This window comes from Passer domesticus, chromosome 17 (assembly GCF_036417665.1).
Source record: "Passer domesticus isolate bPasDom1 chromosome 17, bPasDom1.hap1, whole genome shotgun sequence".
Taxonomy (NCBI): domain Eukaryota; kingdom Metazoa; phylum Chordata; class Aves; order Passeriformes; family Passeridae; genus Passer; species Passer domesticus.
The window spans coordinates 3,319,335-3,332,592 of NC_087490.1; the positions used below are offsets into that span (position 1 = coordinate 3,319,335).

A 13,258-nucleotide genomic window follows, 5' to 3' on the forward strand; every position below is an offset into this window, starting at 1 on the left:
GTCAAGGGTGGAAGATAGATTACAGTTTTATTGGAGGAAGAGCTCAGTTGCAGAGTGCCATAATCAGACAATGTTCTCTTGTGGCTGAATTGTACTCAGGGATTGTTCCTTGAGGATGAGGATTGGAAATAAGGGGACTTGTGTTTCCTACACCCATCTTTAGCTATTACCAGTGCTTACTCTATGTTGATTTCCTTAATTGTAACAATTTCCCAGGCCATGACTTGATTCTCAAGTCACTCTGATTATGATTAATATGATCTTGGTCATTGTAACAGGGGAAACTTAAAGTTTGAAGCCATGAAGAGATACCTGCTTGTTTTTCTCATGTTTTCAGCATTTGGTTTTGTATTAACTGTTCTGAAGTGATCTCGTCTTCCCCGTATCTAATAAAGTGAGTGAATTAATTAACACTGAAAACACAGCGTGAAAGTATGAATGGGTACACAATAGGAACATTATTCTGGTTTTGCATGTACTGGCTGTATTCTGCTTATTGCACTAGGGCAAACCCACAGTGAGGGACAGCAGAGTCCCGTGAACCTCGTGGAAGGCAGAATAGACTCCCACACCCTCACTCCTGTATCAACACCATTTTTACCTCTGATGGTTTAATGCACTGAATTATATCTCTTATGAAGTGTACATGATGAAAAACACAGTCATTTGCTGGTACAAAGCCAGTGTAATGTGTGTTCAAGGAGCATACAGAGAAGGAAAAAAAGCCTAAATACATTTATGATAAAAGTGCTACTAGAGGGAGCCCATATAATTCCCTGAATAGGGTGGTAAAATTGCCATTGGCAAATGAAACACAAAGAAATGATTCTTTTAATAATTCTTTACCATTTTACTGTTCTTCCTGCGGTGACTGATAAATGCTTTACTGGCCTGAATGACATTAACATAATCCCCTCCTTGAAATGTGAGTGCTATTATGATAATTGTCACCCTTATTTCTGTTATTGGGGGGAAAAAAGCTACATGAGTACCAAAACTGATTATTATTTGTGCATTGGGAGCTTAGTCCCAAAAGGCACACAGCAGAGTGAAAAACCTGAGATAATTGTAATTTATACATTGTTTTCCAGAGTTGGATTTCAGCTATTTGTGCAAACCCCGAGTATCTCAGTGGGGAAGGACTTGCTTGAATACATGTTTTAATGTTTCCAATATATACCCATTTAGGTTCTAATGTAGTAGTCTTTGGTGTAAATAATTGGAAAATGTGATTTTGCTGAGAAGGAAGCTGGGTTGTTCATCAGTGGGCTGGGCTGGATGCAGAGCCTGCAGTTGTGGTGTGGTAAATCCATGGGGCAAATGGGTTTAAATGACAAACTTCCTCTACACATTCCTCTACCTGTATGTGAGGACTGTGTCCTCCTTCCCAGTCATCTGTCATTTTCTCCCTCTGCTTATTCCCAGTTTCTGCCATCAGGCTGAGGGTGGAGATCAGGAGCAGCTCTGGAGCTGGGTTATGAAGGAGTTTCCCACTAGGTGGTAGTGAAGAGAATCGTGTCACACATGGTCACTGCACGTTGTTAGGTTTGTAAAGGGGAATCCCACAAGGATCTTACAAGCAAATAGCCTAATGTAGCTCCCAGCTGTACAGTCAGAAGTGGATCTCTTGATTTTTGGGTTTTTTCCTTCCTTTTCTGCTCCTGTCCATGCTATTTGTTCCTTCCTGAACAAAGCTGGGTTGACAACTCTACCTGTCATGTCCTTTCCTGAAGGGTGAAGTGTCTACATGAAGCTCCTCTGGTTCTTTCCACCTCTGTTACAGCAGAATCAAGACATGGTTAGCTAAATGTCATCTGCTGACATTTGAAGAACTTGGAGGTGAGGACTCTTTGTAGCCAGTACTTTCATCTGATTTTTCTCTACCATGCTTGCCTCTGGGAGATGCCCTTCCAAATATAAAAATAATTTTTAAAATGGTTTTGTTTGCTGCTGGTTCTGAAATACCTTGACAGGTCTAAGTAAAGCATCAGTCTACATCAAAGGCTCCAGGCAGAACAGGTACTTTGGGAGGACTTTGTAATGTCAGAGTAAACTGTCACTGAAATTCAGACTAAAGCTCTCTTGTAGGTCCAAAGAGAGACTGTACAAAAGATACAGTGAGAAAATTATCTGAGGAATGCAAGCAGTGCTCCAGTTTGCAGTTGAGAGGAGATGCTGGGTCTGCTGGGAGGAATAAATTTCTCCTGTGAATTCATCCCACTGCTATCCTGTAATGATAGAGCAAGCTTGCAAAATCATTTAATAGTCTAGTCACAAAGCCTGAGATGCTGGAAAGAAATTATACTTTAATTGCTCATCAGCTATAAATCATTTGTGCCAAATTAATGTGCTGGAAATTTTGCAAGACTGAGAAACTGGAAGCTATTTCAATATGAACACAAAGCAGGGATATTGTTTCATAGATATCAATATCAGTTTTACATCCTTCTTCTCAGCAAAAGGAAAATTAGGAAAGGCTCTTTAATATCAAGACAAGGCTGAAGACTGATTTATCTTTCCCTGCATTGATTTAAAAGGACTGAGAGGTTCTTTTTTCTTCTTATTCTGTTATAATCAGTGAAAAGGGTAGCACCAACAGGCATTCCAGGCATTCAGGTTTGCACCACAGTAGAGTGAGGATTCAAAATTATTTATTTATTATCTAAGCACTTCTGCAGGTCTTTCTGCTGTGCTGAGGAGAACAAAAGCAAAAAACTTATCCATTGTGCAAATCCTACCCAAAGCCTGATTTTTTTGTTTTTTGGACTCACAGAGTGGGCTGTGCACCCAGCTCTGAGCACAACCCCTCCCTTGTCCTCTCATGGCCACCAAAGCTCCCCCATCCACCGATGGGCATGCCAGGGCAGAGAGCAAACAGGCCAGGGAGGTTCTCCAGCCAGTCCAGCCTGAACTGGACGGGAGGAAAGTTTAGCATTCCTGTGATCCCTTCCAGCCCCCCAGCTGCCAGGACTGACCCCAGCAGGGATCCTGTGACCCAGCCAGGCACGGCCCTTGGAGCGTTTCCACCTCACGGCTGATAAATCCGATTCTGAACCGCCTTTAGTAAGTGGGTGAAGTGCTGATTATGTGGGAGCTCGAAGGTCATTCCTGTCCACAAGGCCAAGGGGCTGGCAAAAACACTGAGGATTTGGATGCTGAAGTGACACAACCTGTATCACTTGTTTTGAAAGCATGAAGCTACAGGGGGAGAAACCCTCAGAGTCCAGCACCATCTCAATAAAAGCCTTGTTTAACTGGAGCACAGGAGCCCCAGGCATTCCCTCCACCAAGACCAAGTGAACCTGTGTTGCATGTGCAGCATCTTCCTGCTGCAGCCCCCCAAAGCTTCAGGTGGCTGCAACACTTTGCAGTTTCCTCTGTAAAGACTGATGAGCAGAGCTAGCAGTGATGAAGCAATCTGCCCAGGATTACACAGCAACTGGGACACAACAAAGATGAACAGAGACATCCTTACTTCAATCCTCTGTCATGACCACACACCAGCCTAAGGTTTTTCCATTAAAGAGAATAAATGAGATGGACAACATGAAAATACTTTATTTGATCCACTAATAGGAACAAACTAAAGTGGGCTCCAAATTTCAGAGGCATCCGGCATCCCTGTAGATGCAATCAGAATGTCCCAATGTCCTATTATTTTTCGGAAGATTTTAACAAAATTCTATCAAGGCACAGAATTTCTTCATACTTGTTTTTAAAACAAATACCTATTTTTACCAGCTCCAGGCATTCGCTCTTCTATTTATATTTGATGCAGTTACGTCACCTCTAGCTGCACGCTCAAACTGGCTGCTCTCCCTCCCACACTGACAGGGACAATGGGCAGGGATGCACAGCTGGACTGCAACAATTGATGCAGGCTCTGCAAAGCCCCACTCGCACTGAACTGCTGCAAGCGGAGTCCCAGGAGGTCAGGATAACTCACGGGAGCAAAGCGAGCGCGCAGCCCTGCTCTGCGTTTGGCAGAGGCACACTGGAGACACCAGACCCGCACCAACGCCGCGGCTTCTCCGCCCGAGACCCGCACAGGTTCAACAGCAGGCTGCTGGTAAAATGAAGCACATGATTTTTATTTGGTCAAAATGTCTGGAATGTTATTTTCTATTCCTAAAAAAACCCCCCCAAACATTTCGAGCATTTGAGCCTATCGATGTTACCTGGTTTCAAAGATTCAAGAATACAGCAATTTCTAGAAACACCTGACGAACCAACACGGCAGTCAGGAATTATTTTACCTGAAGGGCGCATTTGCCGCCCAGAGGAGCCCGGCGCCACAGCGAGCTCGGGGCGGGCTGCGGGAAACGGCCAGGGCAGCGGAGCAGCGCCAGCGCCCCGGGCCCTGTCCGGCCAGCCGCGGGAAAGGAAAGGCCGGCTGGGGGTTCAGCTCGGAGCCGCGGCTCCCCGCCGGAATCCCCAGCCCCGAGGTGCAGCGGCAGCTCTGCCGGAGGACCGAGCCCCGCCCGGCCCTGCCCGAGCGCCGCGGCGGCAGCGCCGCCCGGCCTGGCACCCAGCCCCGCCCGCCGCCCCACTGCGCCTGCGCGCGGCCGGCGGCGCGGCACGTGAAGGTGTTGTGGGCACGTGACCCCGCGCGCCCCGCTCGGGCCCCGCCCCCCCGGCGCGGCTCCGCCCCCGCCGTGCGCGAGCGCGGGCACGCGGCGCGGCCTGGCCCGGCCGCCCGGTGCCGCCGCCTCCCGCCCCCGCCCCGCCCCGCGCCGCCGCCGCCGCCGCCCCGCCGGCCATGAGGCCCCGCCGGCGCCCCAGCGCGGCCCCGCGTCGCGGCTGCTGAGCCTCCGCCCGCCCCGCCGCCACCATCGCCCTTCCCGCCCGCGCGGGGACCCCCCCTCGGCTCCCCTCCCTCCTCACAGCCGCCGCCATGTTGGGCCGGGAGCCGCAGCGGGGCCGCCACTGAGCCCCGGAGCCTGCGAGCGGGAGGCGGAGGAGGAGGCGGAGGAGGAGCCCGGGCCCGGCCGCCCCGCAGAGCCCAGCGCCGGCCGCCCAGCCGCAGCCATGGCGGAGCAGACCTACTCCTGGTGAGCCGCGGGGCCGAGGCCGCGGGGGGACCGGGCCGGGCCGGGCCGAGCGCGGCCCCGCGCGGGGACGGTGTCCCGGGCGGGGGGACCGCGGCGGGGGCTGCGGCGGGGCCGGGGCACGGAGGAGCGCTGTGGAGGGGCTGCGGGCTGAGGGGTCGGCGCGGCTCAGGAGGAGGGATTAGGGGAGAGGAGGAGGGACGGGCGGCCGGGCCGTGCGGATCCCCCGCCGGCAGCCCTGGCGTGGCTGTCACCCCCGTCCCGAGGGCTCCGGCTGAGCTGATCTCTGCACGGCCGGCGCCGCGATCCGCCGGGCCTGGAGAGGGACGGGAGCTCGTTCACGGCTCTGAGGCTGCAGGTCACCTCTGCCTAAAGCGCGATTTGTGCCAGCGCAGGCTGGTAAGTCGGTGGCGTGTGTGTGTGTGTGTGTTTTCACCTAGCGACAATAGGCTTGGTCTGTGTGCAGGAAATAGAACGACGAGGAAGAGACCAGTTCCTGTGGAAAGACATGAAGTGTAGCAAATGAGAGGGCATTTTTTTGTGTGTCCTGACACTCTCTCGGGCCTAGCTGGCAGTGGGTAAAAGAGATGAGGTGCAGTTTCTTCCTATAAATTTGGGGGTTTTGTTCTGTTGTGGATCACAGCCAAAATACCTCAAATAATTTACCTGCGCATCATCTCTATTGACCTGACCACTGCAGCAATTTATTGTGATATTCTCACTGCATTTCAAGTCCAGTGATGTCATCCAGAGTAGTTTCTTAGATTTTTTTGAAAAAAGAAACTTGTTTTGAAGTAAGTCCCTTATTAAAAGATGAGTTAAATCTTAGTTTTTGACCTTGGTGTGTGCTGAATGTGAAGAAGGGCTTGAACATGAAACAAATATCCCTGTTCTGAATGGTCACGTTACTTTTCAAAACTTGGAACCCAGTGGAGATATCTGTTCTGCCACATGTTGAGACTTTGGCAGCCCCTTCTTCCCTCTCCTGTCTCTTCTCTGTCAAGAACCAGCATTTGTATCTGTCTTCTGCTTTTCAGATGCTCTTATTTTGTTTCACACGCTCAGTTCAGGCAGTGGTCTGCTTTAAAATTGCAGTGAAAAGCCAGCTCTTTTGACTTAAAAGGTCATTTTCATATTGACACAGTAAATGAATATTGGTACAGATGTAGGCAGTTTAATGTAGTTCAGTTAAATGTGTCTTAGTGTGTTTTAATTGCAGACTGAAATTATAAATTCATAAACTCTTGGATTTGTCAGCTTTCTGTAAAGTACGTTAAACAAAATGTCAGTTATACATTCTGCTTTTTTGAAGGAGTGTTTTTGCCATAGTAATAGTCTAAAGGGAGGATTTTCTAACAGAGGCTGAGAGAAGGATTTGCTCTTCTGTAGGTTCATATTTTAGGGGAGTGAAATTGTGATTTAAGGTGTTTGCTGTGCTAGCTGGATCAGAAGAATGGAAGTTCTTTCTTACAGTACTGAGGCTGTAGCAGAATGAGGACATGATGTGTGTTAAAACCCTATAATTTTAGGTCTGTATTCTCTGTGGTGTCCTCATGGACCTGAGGTTTCTGTCACTTTGCATTTTTACCTGTACTCAGCCTTGCCTGGGAGCTGTGGGAGCAGTGGACAGAGCAGAAATCCAATTTCAGTCCTGCTCTCTTCTCTGTGGGTATTTCATCACTTACACTTCTGACAACAGTCTTGCCTCAGTTTATTCACAGTTGTGGTGATGCAGCTCAGAATTGGGCAGTGCTTCAGCACTTTTAGGAAGATGCATTTTGTCAGCTGGGGCTGGTGCTCATGTGCAGCAGAGCTGTGCCCAGGGCTGGTGCAGGAGCTGTCTGGAACTTGGCTGATCCCATCCTGTCCATTTGCCAGAGCCGGGCCTTTCTCTGTGTGGCAAAGGCAGCTTTCCAAGGACAGGTGTGTTGTGTGGTGCAGTGCCCAGCTGCTGTACACACACCTTATTTCACATCTGAAAATGCATCATCTGGCATTAAGGGAAGCCCTTTCACACCCCTGTCTCTGCATGGATGTAAGCTGGTTCCCAGTGCAGTAGCACTTCCCTTTTGTCCAGGTGCAAAAGGCTTGGTTCCATCTTTCTGTCCCTGTATGCACGTGTTGTTGAACCACTGTAGCTTCATAAGGTATGATAAAAGCTTATTGTGGGTTTGATTTTTTAAGAAAAAAGTCTCAGTTGTGTTAAAAATACTTTGAAAGAAGGTACTTGCCAGCTGTGATTAGTGGACATGAGCATTGGCAAACATGAAAAATAGGGCTTGTTTCAGTGAGTGACAGTCTTGTTAATGATGCTCTTTTCAAGAGATGAGAACTAATTCTCATATTGCTTTATTTATTGGTTTGTAAATATAAATCAGAGATTTTAAGGTAGGTTTATATATTTATTTTAAATTCCAAGTGAACTGAATGCAATTACTTTCTTTTTTTATGATACTACGAGAAGGAGAGACTTAGGCTTTTTTCCCATCTCTTTCATAGTTTTAAAAACATGAGTTATCTTTTGACACTGTTCCTGTAAGGTATTTCTTCTGACAACTTCTTTTTTTCTTCAGTAGTGCCCATACCTATAACCATATATACTTTTAATTAACTCTTTTTTAGTGTCTTAAGTCATCTTGCTGAGCCAGTATTTCAGACAGAGGTGTCTTATCCTGAAAGGAGGCTCTGCTGAGAATTTTGCTGGTGAAAAAGAATACTGTCATCCTGGAAAAACTGATTTTAATCTGAAATGTGGGATAAGTCCCAGATGGAAATACTCTTTCAAAGAATATGGACTTTTTCAAAAGAAAAGGTGTTTGAATCAAATGCTTGTCAGCAGTGAGTAGAGAAACTTTCTTTTGTCGAGTTCCTGTAATGATAGAAGGAAAGGAGAGCTGTGTATGATACTGCTGCATGGCAAGGTTGCTCATGATTTTGTAGATTAAATAAGAGCTAAAATTAGTTTGCTGCAAGTGGAATAGAATGGGAGAGGAAAGAGGTTGTTGAATACCCATTTTCCCCTTGCTTCCTGCCTGTGCTCCAGCGAGGAAATGGAACAGGGCAGTGACAAAAGTTTCTGCTACAGCAGAGAGGGAATAGGCATGGGCAGAGCAGTGTATATCTGTGTGTGTGTGTGTGTGTAAGAGATTAGTAAATACCAAGAAATTTATCTTCAGGCACCAAACTGTTGGAAGTACGACAGCAGATGAGTATGGAAGCAGCAGGACCTAGATCATTGCTTTGTGAAATACTTGGTCTGTCCTTAATTTCTAGCATTTTGCGGTGATTGTTTTGTGCTGGAGCCTATTGAGAAGGCACAGCACCATTCCTATCTTGTTTATCTTCAGTTAGTAGGTGTTTAGTGTTTTTCAAGGCCTGATGTAACACCCCCTCCCTTTTTACTGCTGCCCAGTCTGGCAATAGAGATTGCTTTGTTCTTCTTTTGCCCTTTGAATGCACAAAAGATTTTCACAGCTTCCTTCATTGGTGAAGAGCAAAGAAGGGGATTTCTACACCAAAATCAAATGTATTTTTAGTATTTTCTTTCAGGAGTGTTGTATAAGGGTAATATGGATTGCCATGTGTGCGTGCCCTCTCAGGGTGGTGCTTAGGAGACAGACTGGGAGGGCAAGCTAAGAACAAAAAAAGAAGGCACTGTATTGAGTCACTAATCTTAAAAACAACTGAACTCCCTCTTAAATGTTATAATCAGTGGGATGATTCTTGTATTAGCCATCAAATGTTTCATGAGTGAAATGGTGATATATTTAGAAGCTTCCCTTCATAATGCAAAGGGTGTGGAAATTAAATCTAATGATGTGTCAGATCAATCAATAAAGCTACTGGGTTTTGGAATAAGTGTAAATGTACAGTGCTGTCTTTGCTCCTGGGAGAATTCAGATTGGTTGGTGTTAGAAGTCTTTCTGGATTCAGAGGTCTGAGAATTTGCTTTGATTGCAATTAAGCATTTAACATGCTGCTGCCATGAATTAAAATGCAGTTTCTTCCAGAAGACTCAGGTGGTGCTTTCAAGTCTTAGTTGGCTGGATTAGATGTGTTTGTGGGAGGGCAGAGAGTAAGAGGAGCTGCAGCTTGTTGACAGAACTTGCCAAGTACTAGTAAAATAATTTTTTGCATTCAAGATTTTTTGCTTGTTTGCTCAGTTTAGGCTGGGAGACCTTAACTGACTAATTAAGGTGTTTTGAGAATTGAAGGCAGTTTACAACAGAAAACAAATAATTCACCTGAATTTTTAAAATACTGCACTTGATAGGCAACAGATTGCAAAGCACATAGATTAAATTCTGTTGTGCTGCTGTCAAAAATCTGACATGAAATGTGGAGTTTGGCTCTTAATCTTGCATTTTTCAGGAACTGAAATTACTGGCCACATTCCATTGTAAGGATTGTTAGGAGCCTCCTGAGAACAAGGATGGCATTGTACGAATGTGCGTGAGTATCTAGCATGAGAAAAGTGACTTAAACCTCAGTAAATTTGAGAATATCAGGTTTGGAGTTCATATGTTTGTCTTTCAGGACTAGTCTCACTTGTTTGGTGCCCTCCCTGGAGCTTTTGCTATCTCAGGCTGTGTATCATGTCGACAGGGCACTGTCTGCAGCGCTGGGCTGAAAGGCAAATAAAGCAAAGAGCATGGGATAAGCAGAAGTTTACAGTAACTTGAATGTACATGTGTACAGTGACTGATTAGCACAAGGAAAAAAAATCCTCCTGTCAGTGTTTGCTAATTGTAAGGCTGTATTTACTAATATATTGATAATTCTTTAAAAAAAAAATAAAGTGAAGAACAGAAATCAATATTCTCTTGGTGCTGGTGTGCAGTACCTGTTTTAATTTTGATTTCTGTCACATATTTTAATTAAGATTTCTGTCAGTTCTGCATTTAACCTTTTCAGGATACTGTGGTCATAAAAGTTAATGGTTCCTTTAGTTTTACCCGGTGACTGAAGATCTTGGCTAGGATGCAGGAGATCAGTTCCATCCCCCAGGGTTTCTGGCCTGGCATCTCTCACCTTCTTGGGGAGTGTTCTCATCACCAAACTATGTGTTATTCAGAGGTTGAGCTTTTTGTGTCCACTTCAATCTCTTTCACTTCATATAAAATACTGTAAATATTTGCTGGGCCAAGAGGCAGGCATGCCTTTCTGTCTGGGATTGGCAGAGACCTGGATTCCCCTTCCCACCTGGATAAAAACCTGGTTTGGAAGACTGAAGGGTCTGTAGTTTGTGGGGGTAGTTCAGGCTGCTTTTCTAGGGGTGAAAAGTTGAATTTCCATGAACAGAAGATGACCTGAATGTGATTTCTCGTGTCACAAGTAAATGAGTGCTTGGGTGTGTGTGTCCACCAATATCAATACTTGTTCTTGTGGTTTGTGTGAGGTTTGATGGACCTGAGAATGTCTCTTTCTTCTGCTGAAGTGTAGGATCCAATAAATTGCTTATTTTGTGCACTTTGGGATTTTGGTATGAGTTAAGCAGCCTGATGCTGTTGGAATATGAGGAATTTTGTAGTGACCACCAGACAAATTAATTGAGTTGAGATAAGATGTATTTTGGTGGATACCACCATTTTTAATACTAGATGCAGTTGCTGAAGACTCAGTCATTTGTCACTGAAACACAATGCCAAAAAATGGGTATTGAGGAAAACTTCCTACAAAAAGTACTTTGAGAAATGTGTCATGCTTTTTAAAATGCAGTGATTTTTATTGCCTTTGAAATTTGAAAGAAGAGCAGAGCAGACTCTGGTCTTTGTCAATATCTCAGCTATTTTATATAATTATTTTGATAATGTGATGTGACAACATCTGTGGCGTGGGTGCCATTGTCTTTATTGTCCTTTGACATTTCGTGATGACTCTAAGCATTGTAATATACGCTAAAAGCAAATAATTGGCACAAATTGTTTAGTCAAAACAGTATAATTCGATTCTGGTGGCGTATGAAGAAAGTTTCCATGAAGAAGCAAGGGTGAAATTTGTAGAAGCAAGTTGTGCACATTTTCTTCTGCTGCTGCATTGCTGTGGTGTCAGTGATTGGGATGGAAATTTGCAGCGAGTGGGGCAGCGCCGGGCGTTGCGTGGAGCGGAGCGCGAGCTGCTGCGGCCGGGCCGGGGTCCAGGCAGTCAGACCCACCCTGAAGGGTGATGATTGAATAAGATTAATGGAGCATATGTGTCCTTGCAACACTTGCTGATCCCCTTTCTCTTTAATTCTTCCAAGGGTGCTTGTGTTGGTGATCTCTTCTTCTAAATCTTTTGGTGTGTGTGCCTGAAATACTCCGATCTGCCAGAGCAGGTTCTCCCTCCCCCCTGTGCCTCCCGAGAGCAGCTCAGCTCTCACCATACATTAAGTGTCTCCCTGTCTGCTAGAACCACCGTGATGACATTATCCCAGAGCTCATTAATTGTGTAGCCGTGTTGCTGTCATCTTCATTATTAGATTCTGTTGAGTATTTCTTTTTGGGGCCAGACCCATGCCTCAGGTCTCAGATTCCCTTGGATAGCCTCCATATCTGTGTGTCACATTAAGTGGTACGGTAGAGACTGGGCTGTCCGAATGTTCTGCTGGCTCTTTGGAGGGATACTTTGTAACTGGTAACTAACCAAGTAAACATTGTTAATATCCTACAACAACAAGGATTCCAAATAATAAATGTATGAAATAAGGCTGAAGTGACTTTTTTTTTCAGGGTGTCAGAAAGGAGGTACTTTAAAACCATCACAGCCAGTGTCATAAAGTAGGGGAGAATGCACTAAGAAGATGATTCTCTACTGTACAACGTTATCCTTAAAATTCCTGAAGCTGGCAATATAGAAGTTGGAGGGATAAAATCATATCTCAGAGTTCGTATATGGTAGCATTTTCCCTGACCAGTGAATCTAAAAGGAAAATTACCCTGTTTTCTATCATTTTTTTTCCTACTGTGACTCCAGGTTTGGATGTTCTTTCTTTACTTCCTGTAGCTAGTTCATAGACTTTTGACCCAAAAAGTGATTTTCCCATGCAGGCGGGTATGTAGCCAAAGACTGGGAAAGGATTCTCTTCCATTTTAATGCCATAACTTTGTTCCTGCAGGCTCTTCCACAGCAAAGGTTGTGTGGGGGAAGCAGGAGCAGACCCAGGGGGTTCCACCCTCTGTTCATACACAGTCTTTAACTTTAGCCAGGAGTTGGCAAGCTTACCTTACTTACTCAAAGAATGGGCTCGATTTCATTTCATCTAAAAGGAAAAAATAGTTCTGTGCAGCGTTAACTACTGACCCTTAAAGGTAAGCATCTCTTAGTTGTACTCATTTAGTGCTTCTCTGCTTGCTCAATTTGGAAGTCCAAATTTTCTTCTTCATTCCTACGTACTCTGCTGGTTTTTGGACAGAAGTATCTTTAAAAAGTCCTCTTGTTCATCTGGTAACTAGCCAGCAGGTGACTTCTAGTAAATTTGCAATGATACATAATTTTAAGTATATTTCAAGCTATTTCAGAAGTTTAGAGATCAACAGAGATGTTAAGACTTGATCATGTTTGACTGAATCACAAAAGTCTGGGAGCTCTGCTTGCACCATTTTCTCATGACAGTAGTACTGCAAATAGCAGCTTCATGTTAGTATAGCAAAAACTTGTACATGTGGATTCATGGTGCAGTGTGGTTTCAGGTGGTACAAAAAGTCAAGTGATCTCAGCATGTAAATTTGCTGCATGTTTCTCTACAGCAGTGATGTTTCTCTACAGCACAGACAGTTTTGCAGAGGGGTTCTCTACATGGGTTAAGTTAGTAGCAAGTGTATATCCTCAGGATTTATTTTAATTTCAGTCATTACTGGAATAATAAGCCCAGTGACTCCAGCTGAGATAGCACAGCTTGGACAAGAACCAGCATTACAAAACGTTTCAGCTCTGCAGTAGTGCAATTAGCAGGACAGAGGTGAGCACAACAGCTGAATTATGGCTCCACTCAGTTCTGGTGTCTGTGGCTCCTGGCCATCTGACATCTCTGGTCAGATAGATAGCCCAGGCTTCAAACTTGATTTACATTTCTCTGGAAACTTTAGTAGTGGGTGGAAATTCTACAGTGAATTCTGAGTAATTATTGTAGTTAATATCAGTTAGTATTGGATGTATGAGACCAAAGTTCAATGGTGAGTTGTTACACATATTGGATGTATAAGACCAAAGCTCAGTGGTGAGTTGTTACA

The 13,258-nt window shown here is 45.1% G+C and overlaps 1 protein-coding gene and 1 long non-coding RNA gene across 3 annotated transcripts in view; one reads left to right on the plus strand and one right to left on the minus strand.

Annotated features, from left to right (window-relative positions):
* Window positions 1-695: 695 nt before the first annotated feature.
* Window positions 696-4,558, minus strand: LOC135282810 (uncharacterized). Its single transcript, XR_010348846.1, has 2 exons — window positions 4,257-4,558; window positions 696-4,063 (listed from the first exon to the last, which is right to left on the minus strand). It is a non-coding gene; the product is annotated as an uncharacterized LOC135282810 (long non-coding RNA).
* Window positions 4,559-4,688: 130 nt separating this feature from the next.
* SPPL3 (signal peptide peptidase like 3) overlaps window positions 4,689-13,258 on the plus strand; it is a 63,127-nt gene continuing 54,557 nt past the window's right edge. For both annotated transcript variants that reach the window (XM_064393064.1, XM_064393065.1), the window contains exon 1: window positions 4,689-5,051. In XM_064393064.1, coding sequence (XP_064249134.1) covers window positions 5,029-5,051 — 23 coding nt within the window. In that variant the 5' untranslated portion in view covers window positions 4,689-5,028. The remainder of the gene's footprint in view (window positions 5,052-13,258) is intronic.